The sequence below is a fragment of the Corvus brachyrhynchos genome, unplaced genomic scaffold, assembly GCF_000691975.1.
Source record: "Corvus brachyrhynchos isolate BGI_N302 unplaced genomic scaffold, ASM69197v1 scaffold305, whole genome shotgun sequence".
NCBI lineage: Eukaryota > Metazoa > Chordata > Aves > Passeriformes > Corvidae > Corvus > Corvus brachyrhynchos.
In genome coordinates, this window is record NW_008239284.1 from 2,449,089 (window position 1) to 2,465,908 (window position 16,820).

Consider the following 16,820-nt stretch of genomic DNA (forward strand, 5'->3'; position numbering starts at 1 on the left):
TCTTCATTTTCACACTGCATCCTTAGGCCAGATATAGTGGCCTGGTTAGTCCTTCTCTTGTGTATTATAGCTCAAATTGTTATACTTTTACTATTTCCTGTGTAGCCTCATGCAGAAGCAGAGGTGTGATTTCCCACCCCGCAGTCACTCGAGCAGCAAGAAGGCCTGGTGTTCTGGGGCTGCCTTTGACAGTGGTTCCTCAAAAATCAGGTTTTTGTCTTTTTTGCTGGGTAGGAAATGTCAGCTGGAGGTCACCCATCCCTGGCAAAGCAGTTTGTGGGAAGTGCTGCTCTTCCTCAGTGTCATTTCCCTGTCATGGTCACCGGACCTGTCCCCTCCGCCACCCCTCCTGGTGCCACTGTTCCTCTGCTGGAAACTGCAGGCAGGAGGCAGGAAAGCCCAATTCACCCAGTCCAGCAGTCAGAACTGCATGTTTCAGGACTTCCATCCATCTAATCCACCATTTACTCCGTGTTCATACTGAAAACAAGTCCCCCCTGACTGCCCACAGCTCTCCAGTCTCCTTGCCTTACATTGTCCCCACCTCGTGCTTTCTAAAGAGTGTAGCAAAAAGATTTTCTTTTGCTTTCTTTGGTGAAACCTTGCCACAGCCTCACTGCTATGGCTTCAAATTTGCTTCTGCAGGGGAGATTTTGGGTTTTCCTCTCTCCATAAGTGGGCATATGTGGGTCTTAGACTCTGTAGACCAAGACCGGCCCCTGGGTACCACACCATCACCTCCTCTGGCCTCTGTGGGGAGGTTCCCTTTGAGCTGCACCCTTTGCTGCCCCAAACAAGCCCCAGGGATTTGTAGCCCACTCCAGCTCTTCTCTTTGTCTTGTTCTCTCCTGCTGTCAGCTTCCCCAACAAGAAATGATGAAGATAAATCTTCAGCAGCAGAACAAATGCAGCCGCTCTTTACAACTCTGGTTATTTTTTTTTTTCCTTTTTATAAGGGGGAAAAAAGGGTTTCCTCGTCTCTTTTTGTTGTGAATTAATGCAGCTTTCTCTTTCCCCGTTTGGCCGCCTTTCCCCTGCCCTGCATTCTGTCATTAAGCACAATCTCTGTCAGCTTGCTTCGGGTGAAATTAATGAATTTCTCACAGAACTGTTAATCATAGAAGCTTTGGTCCGTGACATGTGTTATAATTCAATGGGTTTTTAACCTTCACCCTGTTTTGGTAATTGGCAAACGGCATCATTTGGCTTTTATTAAAGTGGAAGGCGATGCATTTTCTTTGTTTGCCTGGACAGACTCTGGCAGGGAGACCTGTGGGGCTGCTGACGCCCAGCGACATGGTCCTACTTCCAAGCTGGCAGGGTGATGGGGCTTTGAGAGCTTTATCAGTTCAACATGGACCCCCCTGGCAGGAGCAGCTCACACCACGGGGTGCAGGCAGGCTGGAGGCAGAGCCCACCCCAACGAGAATTTGCCCTGCCAGTGGTGGGGACAGTGAGTGGGACACACTGGCTCGTGCCTCTCCTTTCCCTGGGGCTTACCTTGGGTTGGAGCAAGGATTTTCTGTAAATCTCTGGGCTTAGCTTCATTCTGACCCTTTCAGATTGAAGCAGGGGTTTGCTGCGATCGCTGTCAGAGTCAAACCCAGCAGTACTGAGGTGACGTCGCTGAAGGGCCCAGAGGTGACACCACTCATGTGGTCGCTCTCATGGACCAGATTGGCAGGAAAATGCCTTTTTAAGAAAGGGCTTGATCCTTCTTCCAGTCAGCACAGGTTCATCAGTCCCCATCCAGTCCCATGGATTTGGAGAGATATTCAAGGTTCCGTGTTAATACAAGGAGGCAATGTGCTTTAGCTGAGGACTGAAGGAGACAAATTCATTGCCACATTTTCAGTTCATTTTTTTTTTTAAATTTCCACAGCAAAGAATATGGCTAGCAGCCTCTGCATGTATGTTTGGGTTAGAGAGAGAGAACCTGCTCTTGCCTTTAGAATAACCTCTACAGAGGAGAACACAAACCCATTGTAAGGATAAATATGCTGGAAAAACCCTCAGAAGTTTACACATGTGTGAGTTGTGTATATGGTGGCATAGGACAAAACCAAATTGGCCTTCAGATCTGCAGCCCAAGCTGGCCCAGACTGTGGAAAAGGGAGTTCTTCATGTGTACAAGAGATAATGTCGTGGCTCTTCTCCTAAAAAGTGCCCACTATGAGCTTTTAGGCTCACCTGAGCTTAGATACGTGTCAGAGCCATCACGAAGGAAACAAATAATTAAGGCACCATGTTAAGATGAGTTATTGGAAAAGTGCTTGACCTCAGGGTTAGGAAAAGAAAGTTTGGCTGCTGTAAGCTTTTTGAAAGAGGAAGTCCTGGATTGTTTTTATGTGAGGAAGGAAGAGCTCCACTTAATTGTTTTAATTTTCTATAAACATGTTAAAATACAAATGTTTCTAGGATTGTGTCACTAAGGCCCCAATTTAGCAAAGCCCTGAGCTATTTGCTTACATCCCCCTGTAGTCAAATCTATCAGTGGGACTTAACTGTGCTTTTGAAGTTAAGCACATATTTAAGTGCCTTTCTGAATTGGGGCCAATATTGGCACAGCGAAATACAAATTTAGAGCCCAATGACTGAGCTCATTTAGATTAGGGATGGGCAGAATGGATTTGAATAAAGTAAGAACTGGCTCAGAACTTCAGCCTACATGTGAAGCTGACTCAGTCCAGGGCTTTTTACATCATTGAAACAGTCTGCCTTGATCTGTTTTGAACATGCAATGGAATGTGTGCAAGAAATCCACTGCTCCTTGCACTCACCTTGGCCTGAAGATGTTGTTTTAGGAAATTGTACACTGCCAGGGCAAGAAAAGGAGCAAGTGAATCCTGATGGGGACCTAGTAAAATAAACACTGGTCAGGGAATGTCCCAGGCACGGACACTTGATAAAGTAAATCATCAGAGTGGTCCTTGGGTCCCCGGTGTAGCTTTGCTCCAGACCACTTCATACTTTGATAAGGACTTTTGGGAGTTAGGATAGACCAGGGATGATTTGAAATAGGCAGTTTTGATGAAGTCACGTGATTTTGACTGCAAGAAAATGGGATAAACTGTCCTATGCCAGGAATCAACATGAGTTAAAGCCGAAGTGATTTCATTCTCAGATGCTGTCATACTGCTTCTTTCCTGAGGAATGCACATTTTCTGGAACATGTGATGATTGACCACTGCTAAATGGCAGTACCCATGCAAGAGCTTCTGTAATCCACAAATGGATGTGATGGGTTCTTTGTCTAAACTTCCTACTTGGAGATATTAATTTCTCCATCTTAATTCTGCATTTGCAGAGCTCAATTCAGGATCGTGACTTCAAAATTCATTGGGATTTATGGCTGACAGTAGCTGATACCAAATTGGAACCAGTAGCTAGAGAACCAGAAATATTTAAATTAGAAACATTTGGTGGCAGTGGTTGTTTTCTTACAAAAAGTGAATGGTTGTATTGTTTGTCACTGAAGTCATTCATATAGAGTTACAGACAGAGAGAGCTGCCCAGATGATCTGCTAACCAAGGCATAATCTGGAGCCTGGAGGGGGTGGCTAAAAATGTTCCCTGGCCATTTCAGAAGACCACAAGGGGACTTGTAAACAGAAAGAAGAACATCACAATAAGTGTTTCTTAATGCTTTTGTCTGTGGCGTTTCAGTTCTGTAGGACTTCTAAGCCCAGGCTTGCGCATCTGGTGTCCTGATCTGAACTCCAGAAACCGGATTCTTTTTCTCCTTTACATTGATGGAAATGAAAAGCGATGCCACTGACTGCGGTGACGTTGCTTCAGATTTCCCTCTGTGCAGATTGCAAGGGTTTTCTTGGGCTCATCCTTCCCTCTGAAGCCATTCAAGGCTGAATTCAGTGCTACATTAATTCACATAAGTATTAGATTAAATAAGTCTGCTATTATTTTATTTTTCCAACTTTCGTTGAAGAAGGTTTTCAGATGTTGAGGCAGTTTTGCAGCGGGCAGTCGAGGTTTGCAGTACGTGCTTCCGAGAGTGGCTTGGCAGTAGTGCTCCCTTTTTTCCCCAGTGAGTCAGCTTCCTCAGCACTGCAGCCCTGGCACAGGAGGCACTCGTGCTGCAGCCTCACCAGCTGGGAAATGGAGGGGAGCAAAGTGAGAGCTGGCCCTCATGGGACATGGAACACAGAGGGTTCCACACAGCATCATTCATCATTTACACTCTCTGTCAACATCCAGCTTCAGATATTTTTGCTGATGTCAGCTGAGGATTTACTAAAGCAGCAACGCCATGAGGTTGGTAGGGTTAGGAAGAGGTTGGTAAGGCCCTGCTCTGCTCAGGGAGCTGCAGGGTGTGAGGCTCGTGGTGCCTAAAGGGGTGTGTAAAGCTTGTGGCTCACACCCCTGCGTGATTTGTGTTGGGTGTTTGCAAGGCAATAGCACCTGGCTGTTCTTCTCACCTCGTTTCTCCTCAGTGATGACCACCTGGGAACAAGGATGTGCTGCTCCCTTGTTCTTCTGCTGCTCCATCCACAAGCTTATCGATCGAAACGGAGTGAAACCCATGGCAGTTTAAATCTGTATGCCAGGCTGTGAGTTGCAGTGACTGGAAAACATGTGAAATCCGTGGTCAGTGGTTGGGGATCCTCCTGAAAGCAGGATCACCCTGGATAGGCCAGCTCTAGCAGGGGAGCATCCATTCTGCAGAAGTGATGAGCATCACAGTCGTGCTGATAGACAGGGGTTTGTTGCATACGAGGGTGTGGAGTTGGCCAACACAGAGGTGGAATTCTCCTTCCTCAGCCCTGTCAGCAGCGATGCTTTGTGCACCATGAGGAAATAAGGTATTTCTGAATGTAGAAATTGTTTATGGCTCATCACACTCCCGGGAAGGGCCAACACTGAACAAGCAACCTTAAATTACAAGCAGCGGGCACTTCCCATATAGCGCTAGTCTGGGACAGAGAAATGAGTTGTGTAGGTACATAAATACTGTCATTTAATCTGGTCTAGAGCTCAGTAGAAACATGTGCAGATGTGCTTCTCTGTCAGTAACATGGGGATAACAATACCAGCCCAGGTGTCTCACAGGGGTGTCATGAAAATTAATTAGATAATGTCTGCATTGTGCTTTGAACACAGCAAAGCACCACGTACATGCTAAGTCAGGGCTTACTAAGCTGAACAGGGCTTTGGTGGCTGTTAACCCTTTTTCTAGGAGACAGGAATAGCTTGCTTGTAATCCATTTCACAATATGTGTTTGATACATTGCTCTCTCTTCTTTCTATAATTTTCTGTTTCAGGCTCTTCCCTACCCAAGAATGTGGTGAAATAAGTCAATGTTTCCCCTCCTGAGAACTAATTTAACTGTATTAAAATTAAATTCTTTTCAACTTCAGCAGACACATATCACCTTGTAGAGGTCCTTATCCCAGAAATTTCGTCTCTAATCCAGAAACCCTTTGCACATAGAATCATGGAATGGTTTGGATTGAAGGGATCTTTAAAGGTCATCTGCAGTAAACAAGGACATTTTTAACTAAATCTGGTTGCTCAGAGTCCTGTTCAACCTGGCCATGAATTTTTCCGGGGATGGAGCATCCGCAGTTTCTCTGGGCAACCTGTGCCAGTGCTTTACCAGGCTCATTGTGAAAATATTTCTTCCTTCACTCTAGTCTAAATCTTCCCTCATGCTTTAAGACCCTCAACATTTTCACTGCTGTTTTGTTGAGGGACTGACATTTGAACATGTGCTGTAATGTTTGACTCAGGTCATCAGAGATGGTGAAAGATTTTGTGTCAACCGGACATCTCCGTGTAAATAAAAATTAAACAAAAATCTCTTTTTGCAAGTTGTGCTAAATGTTACAATAGTTTTCCAGAGGGAGAACAGTTTCCGTGGGGGAAAGATTTTATGGATGGCAGGACAGCAACTGGAGAGATCTGAAACGACAGCATTCTGCTGAGCTTGATAAGAGCTTATCAACACAGCTACACTGCTGATGTTTGGTGTTCCTTGTGAAGTGGAATAAAATGAATGTGATGATTTCAATCGAGCTGCTCAAAGATAAGAGTGTCTATCTCAGAAACCCCTCCTCAAGTGTGCACACTTATCACTGCCAATATCAGCCCTCCTGAATTCAGCAGATTTAAAATTGGATGGGGCATAAGGACTGCTCTTGGAGGGAGAGTGCTTTCACAGGAGGGCTGGCTGGATGGATGGATGGATGGATGGATAAATGGACATTAATACAGAAGTAGGGAGGTCACAGTGCAGTTGAATATTGCAGAACAGAAGATACTTCTGCAGAATTGCCAGGCTCCTCCCTTTTGCTAGAAAACCTGTAATTTGCTGTCATTGTCACTGCTGTGCCCACTGCCTCTGTCCCTCAGGACATGCGCCAAGAGGCTGTGGAGCCCTTTCCTGAGCTGGGTTCAGAACTCTCTGAACAAAGCATCTGTCAGTCAGACACTGCACTTGTGGAATGGATTGAAATAATCAAATAACAAATAACACCACTACTCCTTGTCTCCCTCCCAGCTGTGTCCACTACTCCTGCAAAGCCACCGACTGCCAGAGGCTGGAGATTGAGAACGCGGTGCTGAACTGCACCGGCGGCACCGGCTGGGACAACGGCGCCCAGTGCAACGTGAGCTGCAGGACCGGCTACATCCTGCAAATCCACAGAGATGATGATCTCGTCAAGAGCCAGGTTTGTCCTGCTGGGGGTTTTTTCGTGATGCACAAGACCAGGATGAGCAAACAACTGTGGAGAAATTGAGAAGTAACTCAGGCTAGACCCTAAAATCTCAGCCCAGCCTTGGGACAAGGTCTTATCCAGATGCTTGTCGTGAGAACAGGAGCCCTTTGACTCTGTAGGAAGAGTTACTGGCAATGAGCAAAGCTCAGATGTTCTCCAAATTTAGAAATTTTCAAACCAAAAAGTTTGTGTTCAGTCCTTCTTTGATCTCACTGGCTCTACTTAGGCGAACAGTGGGGTTGGTGTTTTGGGAGTAGGGTGCTTGTGTTTTTGCACAACCAATTTCTCGGCAAAATACCTCATTTTTAGTCCTCGGATTGAGGCTAACAATGTCTTAACTCCTTTGCAGTGTTTCAGTCCATCTGGTCCCAACCACTCCTTGACGTGTACAGCATGGAGGGGACAGAAGAAACCCCCGAACCTTTTTGCTTCCAGACAAATCACCAAAAACCTCCCCCAGCAGGGCAGGAAGTGCTCCCCATCCTCTCTAATCCATGCCTTAATAATCCAGTCCTACAAAAACAGCATGTCTTCATGCAGTGAGGGGGGTATTGAGGAAAACTATAAATTTGTTCAAACATCAAAAAAAATGCAGGTCCTTTGTGCTGGGGAAGGTGGATGAGGTGCACATGCAGCAAGGCCCTGGGAGCAGGATGCTGGGGATGGGGGGATGCAGGGCTGACACCCCACTTTGTGCCCTCATCTCTCACGCTGCCACATCCTCTGAGTGTGACATGGGGGTGGTTTCCCCCATCAGCACCTTCTCTCACTGGTTGTGGGGAAAGCAGTCACATCTGGGGCAGCTCTCACATCTGGGCCGGGGGCTGGGGCAGCCGCACTCAGCAGCCTGTCTGTACTTGTGAAATACTGTGTTCTTCATAAGCTCGCAGAGGGGGGAGACAGAGTGGAGGGGAATGAGTCAGCCCTTTCAACTCAATTACAAAACAAATACAGGACCCCGCGAGCTGGGCCTCTTCCATCCTAATTGGCATCAGCACCAGAACCCCAGCTCCAGCTGAGCATTTTTACAGAACAGAAAACAAGTTCTCAAAATGAGCCTGAATGGCTGAACCAGGAAATTGTTGGAAGGGATCTGTACATGGGGTACATGGAGCACGCAGGGATCACAAACCAAATAAAACAGCCTGAGCATGCTTCACCAGCCCTGTGTTATTTAAATGCAAGCGTTACCTTTCGGAGAGGCTCGGCCAGCTGGGCATGGTTTTGCTGGGAGAAGTTTGGTTTCAGAGTCTTCATCAGACTCATATGACAGGAGCAGAGGATTTTAGCACCCCTCGCTAACGTGATTCACTGCCTATTACAACACGCTTCCTCTCACCCTGCTCTGCTATTGCACTTCGTTGTCTTTTTCCACCAATAAAACCCCCTGAGGCCAATGGCTTTGTTTTGCTCAGTGCTGTGCATTCACTGTTCAAATCAGGGAAGGAGTGGAGCATCTGAAAGATACACATGACCAGCTAAGCACATTAAGCACGTGCTTTAAAAGTTCTATTAGTGGGCTTCAGAGATCTGCTGAAAAGGAACAGACTGTTTCTTTTACTATCATCTTGTTTTATTTCTTTGTGTCAGGTGCTTCTAACTAGAACTTGTGGAACGTGTAGGCAAGAAATGAATTATCTGAGAAAGTCCAGAATGCATGGTCTGGATTTCTCATGTCAAAAGGCATTGTGCTCCTTCCATAATTGCTTCCCAGCTTCAGCTTCTCTTCCAGTCACAAGCATTTGGGGGTGAGAAAGGGCATGTGGATTGTTGTCCATGGTCAGAGGGACTTTCTCTCATGGCTGGGGAACCTTGCATGAAGCTATTCCTTGTTTCACTCTTGTCATTTGGTTATTTCACTTGTTTGACCAATTTGAGGGTCTAGAGATACTTTTTTTCTCATTTAACTGTCAGTGTGTGGGGCTGCCTGAGGAAGAGGAGAAGGAAGTAGCTTTGCACATGTTGGTGTTTCACACTCTTGGGTAGGAAGGAGACTGAGCTGAGGAGCAACATCTCAAAGAGCAGACTGACCATCAGTGGCCCACAGCCACTGCATGCTGGTGAAGGTGATTCAGAGACCAGTGGAAACACCCTGGTTTAGCATCTGAACCACATTTGTCATCCCTATTTCATTGAAAGGCAGAAAAAAAGGGCAAAGAGAGAATTAAAAGCGAAATTTTCAAAAGCACCTCGGTGATGTAGGGGCACAAGTCACATTTCAAATCAATCTTTTACATCTAAAGGGTCTTTGAAAATCTTCTTAACAGTTTCTGCACTTTCTGGTCTCTGTGTCTTCTGAAGCCACCATTTTAATCAGTCTTGAGGCAAAACATTCATTCATTCCTTCTCTGAGAAGCTCCCATTCCCAAATTCTGTTAAAACCCCGTAAAATCACCAAACCCTGAAACCCGTCAGCACTCTGTGCAGCAGAAACTGTTTGCTGCTTGAAAGGAAAAAGAAAGCTGAGCTGTTTTCAGACTCTTGGGCTCTCTCTCATCCTCATTTAGGGACTTCAACAACAACAACAACAACAACAAAGGGGTTTGCATAGTGATGGAGCAAAATCCTTCATGTATCTTTCTCACAAAGAAGATCTCGGGGATGTTTTCATTCTCCCTCCCTGATTTCTTCCCACCCCCCCGACAATTCCATCGCTCTTCCTTGTCTTCTCCCTCTTTCCCCCCTTTGTCTTTCACTGCTTTCCTCCCCCTTGTCCTTCACTGAAAGCCCCGCTCATTCAGTTACTTGTTGTCATCTCTCCTTGAAGCTACCACCACTGCTGCTCTGGTCAAGAGGTGTTATTTAAAACCCAGCAGCTCCCTAATGTTGTGCAAAGGCATCATCAATCATGCCAGGAAAAGAAAGCACGGCTCATGTGGGTTCAATTAGAGGCACAGTAGTGGGCAGAAGTGGAAGAATACTTAGAGGGGAGGGCACAGCTGTTCATTTTTAAGGAGAGGAAACTTCACACGTGAAGCATCGCTTGAAGAAGGAGCCGGCTGGGATCTTGGGCAGCAGGAAGGAGACATGAATTCTCCCAGGCTGTTAAAAGTCCCGAGAAACAAATCTTTCTGGCACCAGCTTTGTTTAAGTTTGCATCCTCTTCACTGCAATGCACACTGTATCTTTGGAAGCCCCTTTCCTCTCCCTGCTCTTTCCTCCTTGCCCACCCTCCCTCCTTGCATAAGCCTCCTTTGGAAGGCAGGACATGAAGGGAAGCAGTTGCTGTGATGCCAGTCAAAGCAGCACAAAGTGCCCAAAGTGACAGCTAATAAACCAGATGAGAAAGCCAAGTGCTTCATGTGGGCTGCTGTGAGCTGGGTGACCTTGTCAGATCAGACAGGCTAAACAGGCACGTGCCTGCTCAGCTCCGGGTGGGAGAGCTGCAAAGGGAGAGGCAGATGCTGCCACTAAGACCCAGTGCCAGATCCAAGGGCTGAGCCCATCAGAAATACCCCCATGGTGTGGCATGGAACTGGGGAGGGACAGGATCCTGCTCAGCAGCCGGGGTGCTGTCCCTGGGCAGTGCAGTGACACACCCTCAGGTGTGACGCTGCAAGAGGGGAAAGCCAAAAGCTGGTGGGTGCCATCAGCGGTGATTTCCATGATAAGTTTGTCCTCTGTACTTCCAATCAGAGCCGCTGGCCTTTGTTTCCATTGCAGGGAATGCTCTCTGCTGTGTCCTGCTGCAGAATTACATGTGCTCCTGTTGCTTGAAGTGATGACATGATAGACATGCTCTAAAATGTGCCATTATTATGTCTGACCTTGAAAACCTCAGCTTCCATCATGCCAAACGTGGAACAAATTACTGGGAAAAGCTGAGAAGCCAGGGTCTTACCCTCATGGGCACAGCTTCTCTGCTTGGGAATGTCCTTCCCAGTGTGCCAGGAAGAGGAAGAGCCATAGGGGTCTGAGAGGACTCTTACAGGTTAGGTTGGGGTTTTTGTGGGGAAGGTACCATGGGGAAAAACCCAGAGATGAAAATGTGGAGACACTAATTACTAACTTTTTCACATCAAGGTCTAGAACAGGGGCACAGACAAAGGGCAGTGGGAGTACAGCTGTAGAGAGGGATCTCTTCCAAAGAGAGGGGATCCCAGGCCCGTGGCATTTCCAGCAGGTTCTGGTGTCCCAGAGCTTCCTGCTAACAAAGGCCACGGCTGCAGCTGAAATACTCTCACAAGTGGTAGCTTGGGCAAAACATTCCTCTTGTACGGTGTGGCTGTCACACACAGATATTGCTCCTATTTAAATTTTTCTGTTATATTCAGGTTTCTGAGTTTGCACTGTTTATTTGGTGTTCTGCAGAGGTACATCTGATGTGCAACCGGTCAGTTTCTCATTAGAGAAGCTTCCTCGTGCACCACACTGTGTCTCAGCAGCCAGCATCAGCTAGTAGGAACACTCATTTATTCCTAAACTCAGAATCACAGCAACACCAATAACTGTATTCCTGGAGCTGAATCTCTTATTGATAGAGCCTCTCTATGTTCAGCATGGATCCAGTATCCAACATGAAACTATGCAAGACCTATTTCTTTTCCATAACATTTGGATAGCCCCTGACATCATTAGCTTGATTTTATTGACATCAATAGCTTGGGTTTATGTTTTAAGTTCCAGCAGCCATGGTGCTGCTGTGTTATTTGATGATAGCATCTGTTAAAGGGAAATGGAGCAGCTCATCCTGGAGTGCTGATGGTTTGCAAGACATGGGAATGTGCGGTATTATCCCTTCTCCTGTGGCCATCACACTGCAACCCCCTGGAAGCACCTTCAGGACATCAACTGCCTGCAGTTCGTATACAATTTTTAATAATACAGGTATTCTGATAAACAACAAAGGCAGAATTAACAGCCACTGGGGAGTGAAATGGTTGGGAATGAGAACACACAGTGTCACTTCACCTGATGGCTCTGAGTATCCCAGAATGTGCTACTCTGAGTTTGTAGAAAAGGCATTTTTTTCCATCAGCAATGCTCCCTGTTTAAATAAACTCCAGTCTAGAAAAGGGGTTTTGTGCCCACTTGGGAAGTGTCCAGTTTCTCAGCTCTGGGACTGCTTTTTCCATTCTGAATGCAACCATATATCAAAGGGAGACAGGTCTGAACTTCTGTTGAAACCATTAGGGTGTTTTTGCAAAAAGGGAATCCAGGTCTCTTTGATGTGTGCTAGAAAAATTCCCCTTCCTTTTATAAACCCAGATCAATGGCCGGCGGTGCAAATCTCCTGTGAGCATACCAGCCCTGAATAAAATACTCCCTGGAGGCAGAGGAGTGCTGCTGTAAGGCTTGGTCAGATTCCTCACCAGTATCTTCCCCTTCTCACGTTTGGGTTTCTCACATTTCTTAACCTCTGTCCCTCTCTTTATTCTGGTGTGGAGGGAAGAGTTAAATTCTTCACTTCTAGTCTTCAATAATTTTCCATTTTTAATTCGAAAGTGGATATGTTGTTTACTCAGTTCTCTTTGCCAACATCTGTTTGTCCCTCATTTGCCCAGTAAATTCATCTGAGCTTTGGATGGGTGGCTCCTTTACCTCCCCCCATTTCTCTCCTTTGCCCCTAGCACTCCAGGATCCCAGTGTGCTGTGCAGTTTAGATTATTCCTCAGATCCGTAGAAGTGTAGCTTCTGTGTTGCTGTGGTGGTACAGTGACTTTGGGGAAGTCAGAGCACGGGCACTGGTTCTGTGTACTACCTCTCAAGTTCCAGGTGCCAGTTATGGGCAGGATGCTCTTGGGTCTGTCCATAGCAAACTCCTCCTGGAGAAGGTCTGTCTCTCGGGCATTCATGTCCATGGTGTCAGGACAGCAGGGCCTTGATTCTGTGTGGAGCCTTGGGGCACTCTGACAGAAGCCACAACAGCAGCTGTCAGTATCTGCACACAAGGTTGATGTGGCCCAAAGCCCTTCCCCTGGGATCCCCATCCAAGGGTGACTGACACCTCTCGGGAGAGCCGTGGATGAGAGTCCCAAATGGCTTCATGTCAGCTTGGCTTTTACTTCAAACCCAAGAGTGAGTTTGACTACTCAGAAGCACAGGGGGATCCCCTTGGAGTGGCTGTGTCACCACAAAGGTGACAGGGATGGGGGACAGCTGTCAGCTCCAAACAGCTCAGGCTTGTGCTCCTTTCCAATGGCAGGGCAGAGCAGCAGCTTCCCTGCTTGTCTCAGGAGGCCAGACAAGAGTTTGGATTATTTGTAGAGCTCCAGTCTTTCTATGGAAGTGCTTTGGTGTCTCACCCTGGGGGTGGGGGGGAGGGCAGAAAATCCTGTTTCTCTGACACTGTTATGAGCCTTGGTGGGTTTGGTAGCTGCTGTCCAAGTGATGATGGTAGGGACCAGACATGGCTTTGCTTAACTTGTGAGCCAAAATAATGGCTATTAGTAGGCTTGAAATGGTTTTGATCTGTCCCTTGCTGGCTGTGGTGGCTGTAGCCGTGTGTCTTTTTCCAGATGGAGTCCAGTGTCACCATGACTTGCATGGATGGGAAGTGGAACAAGCAGGTGACCTGTGAGCCTGTGGACTGTGGTGTCCCAGACCAGTACCATGTCTACCCAGCCACCTTCAACTGCAGTGAGGGGACCACCTTTGGCAAGAAATGCTCCTTCACCTGCCGACCTCCTGCTCTTCTGAAAGGTATTGGGGGTGTCTGTGCAGCGACCTGAGAGAAACAGCTAACACAGACTGCTCCTAGGAATACATGTTGCTGTTGCTGTTGGTTTAGAATTATTCAGGATATTTTAAGTAGGAAGAATTACGGGACTCTACGGAAGGTTTATTTGTATTAGAAGTTAAGTTCCTTTGCATCTCTCTATTACCTTACTTTGACCTTTCCTTGATCGTGGCTGGCCAGGCAGTAATGACAGGGAATATTGCTTCCATACAACCAAAACATGGAAAAGTCATGGGGATAAATCAGATTGAACTCTCTCATCTTCTTTCCCATGCTTTGTCTGTTTCCACTGTCTGTCTCCCTTCTATGCCTCCTCCATGTATTTGGAAAGGCAAAAGAAGAATGAAAAGCCCCACGCCCCAGTGGCACAGACCCCCGTCACTGCTTTTTCTAATCCACCATCACCCTTCTCCTTTTCCACGCTCACCTTGCTCTACTCTGACCTTCCTCTCCTCTTCTTGTTTGGGGCTCTTTACTTTTTCCTTTTTTCTTTAATTTTTTCCCCTAGAAAGAATACAGCTTTCTGCCCTCTTTCCTTTCCGCATCTACCTTCTTCCCTGCTACTTTTCTGCTAACATCTGCATCCTCTTCTCCGCACCATCAACTCTTCTGCTCGCTGGCACATTTCCCTCTTTGATCTGGGCCTCAGGAAGCAAGAAAAGATACCATTGTTAATTTGAAGGAACATTGGACCCAAATTAACTTGTCCATCTTCCAGTGGAGTAAACTTAACTGCTGTTGTCAACTCAGATACAAACACTGCATACGATTTTTTTGTACCTGTGGTTTCTCCTTTTCTGCTGGGATTCATTGCAAACCCCAAAAGGGAAGGCATGGGAAGTGTTCTTCATTTCAGGGAAAGGCTATGTTGATTTCTTCATATATAAGGAAATTGCTTAGTTCTTTTTAACTCTGATGGAAGATAGCCACAGCAGCCAACACACAGTCAAAGTTATGACTACTCAAAGGTAGTTAAGAGAAAATTAAGACTACTTTTTAACAAAAACCTCCCTTTTTCTGTTTATACACTCAGAGGGCCATCTTCAACAAAAGCTATTTTACCATTTAAAGTGCTTCAAATTTTTTTGAGCGGGCAGTGAAAATAATTATACTCATCATGACCAACAAGAGCTGATGACTCAGGGGTAGCTGGAGGGATGACAACCAACCCCAGGTCAGGGGCTGCACCTCTGGTGTGTAGCATCACTTCACTTTTGTCCAGAAGCGCTGTGAGCTGTGAGGTAAAGGCACTGTTCGGTGTAGAGCCGTCACTGATGACTAATAATGTTGCCACTAAGCTTCTGGAGAACAGCGCTCGAGTGACTCATGCCTAATTCAATCACTGACGTCATGACAGCCACTGTTGGTAATGTCACAGCTTATCGCTTTGCAGTGGCAAGTATGATATCACCATGGCTGGGCTGGGAGCTGCTGCATGAGTCAGAGCAGAGGAACATGCTGGTGCTCCAGAAAAGAACTCCCTTCTGCACAAAATACCTCTGCAATCATCTGCAGTTGGGGAGGGGAGAGAGAAATCCAGGGCTGATTTAATGCGGCTTCTCTTATCTTTGAGGGCAGGGCAGGAGGGCTCCTCCACATACCTTCCTGAGCCCTCCAGAGCCTTTTGTTTTCTTCTTTGAATTCCAGCCTCATGCTCGGGCTCTCTTCCTCCCCTCGCAGAGAGATGGCATTGCTCTGGGGTTAGCAGTTTGTCAGTATTATTTCGGATAACTCCGAAGTTGGCTCACTGTTGAAAATATGTCTTGTGGGTTGAGAAGAGTTCCTGCAGCAATGCTCAGGGATTTCAATGGAGTATTAGGGATTTTTGAAGGGTTAGTGGCTCATAGCTGTGCTTTGTTTCTTAGGAAAAGCTTATTCCTTTTCAACATATGGTATAAAATAACAAAGAATGTAAAATACACTGAGACTGGGCTACTTTTAGCTTAACCTTCTGAAGTCAAGTAGGTCATAGCAGAGGCAAATAGATCTATTGTACCTTTTACCTTTGAGGTGTTGGCCAAGAAAGCTTCCTGAGGAAAATGAGTCTCTAATGAGTATTATGAATCGTATTTATCACAGTAGTCCCCAAGGACTGAGAGTCCCCAGCTGAGAATGGCTCCTCATTGTGTTGGAGTAGTGACTCTAATACTAACAGATGCTGCTCCAAAAGGCTCCAAATTGAAATAAAAGGGACAGATTCAGGAAAAAGATATAACACAGAAGCAGAATGAAGAATGTGATGGCACCAAACCCTCTGTTAAAGCCATGGCTTTGGAGAGGAGGGGGTTGGTGTATGAAACAAGTTTCCTTTCAGAGAGGAACAAAATAAGGAAGAGAAATACAAAAGATGACAAAGCCTGTGTGGCTTCCCCTATGCTATAGCATTTCCTGAAATAAGCACTGCCTGCCTGTCACCTGAAAGCAGAGTTCTTAATGATTTAATGACATCATCTAGAGCGAGAGAACACACAGGACATGTGAATGTTCAATGCAGTTGGATTTGTCAAATCGGCTGAGGGGGCTTTTGATGCATTATGGGTGTAATGACATTTCAAAAGAAAATAGTACTGCTGAACGTTGCTCACTGTTCTTCTCAGGAAACAACAGCAACTTGACCTGCATGGAGGACGGGCTGTGGTCCTTTCCTGAGGCCCTGTGTGAGCTGATGTGTCGAGCACCCTCCGTCGTCCCCAATGCGGATCTCCAGACCACTCGCTGCCGAGAAGACAAGCACAAAGTGGGCTCATTCTGCAAGTACAAATGCAAACCAGGTTACCACGTCCCTGGATCCTCCAGAAAATCAAGAAAGTACGTGAAAGACTAAAGCTATGCCATCAGCCTGATTCAGAAAGCCATGAGTTAAATTTATTTTGGGAAGGGGGTGTTTATCACAGACTCCACGTGCCATAGGGAATAGCATGGAGCAATTCCTTCATGCAGGTATCTGTGCTGTGTCAGTTTAGGCACCCAGCTCCCTTAGGCTTCTTTGAAAATCCTGACCAGTGCTCAAAAAACAGACTTTACCTTAGAAATACCCCTTTGATATGCAGCCTGGGGAGTCCCCTTTGAAACCCTGCAGAAAAGGGTTAGTGCTGTCGTATACTTCTGACTCTGCACAAACCCACTTCAAACCAACCACAGCCCACAAGCCTGGGAAGCTGAGTTCTTGGGAGATGTGTCCAAGGCCAAAAGAGGAGTTTAGGCTGGGCAGCTCAATGTTGGTTTTGCAAATAATCGTTATTTTTGCTCAGAGACCTCATGACGCAGATTCACAACTTGTTCTCCAAGTGTTAAAAGCTCGAGCACACCCATCCCCTGCAACCTGCTAGCAGAGCTCAGAGTCTTTAGAGGCTCCCAGCTGACTCAGCCACTCACTAAATGTTGCTTTTTTCTGCACAAAAAG

General features: G+C 46.4%; 1 protein-coding gene across 1 annotated transcript in view; it reads left to right on the top strand.

The window, feature by feature from the left end:
• Positions 1 to 16,820, top strand: part of PAPPA (pappalysin 1) — a 182,364-nt gene that overhangs the window by 133,867 nt on the left and 31,677 nt on the right. The window contains exons 14-16 of the mRNA XM_008638326.2: positions 6,519 to 6,690; positions 13,197 to 13,380; positions 16,015 to 16,225. Coding sequence (XP_008636548.1) covers positions 6,519 to 6,690; positions 13,197 to 13,380; positions 16,015 to 16,225 — 567 coding nt within the window. The remainder of the gene's footprint in view (positions 1 to 6,518; positions 6,691 to 13,196; positions 13,381 to 16,014; positions 16,226 to 16,820) is intronic.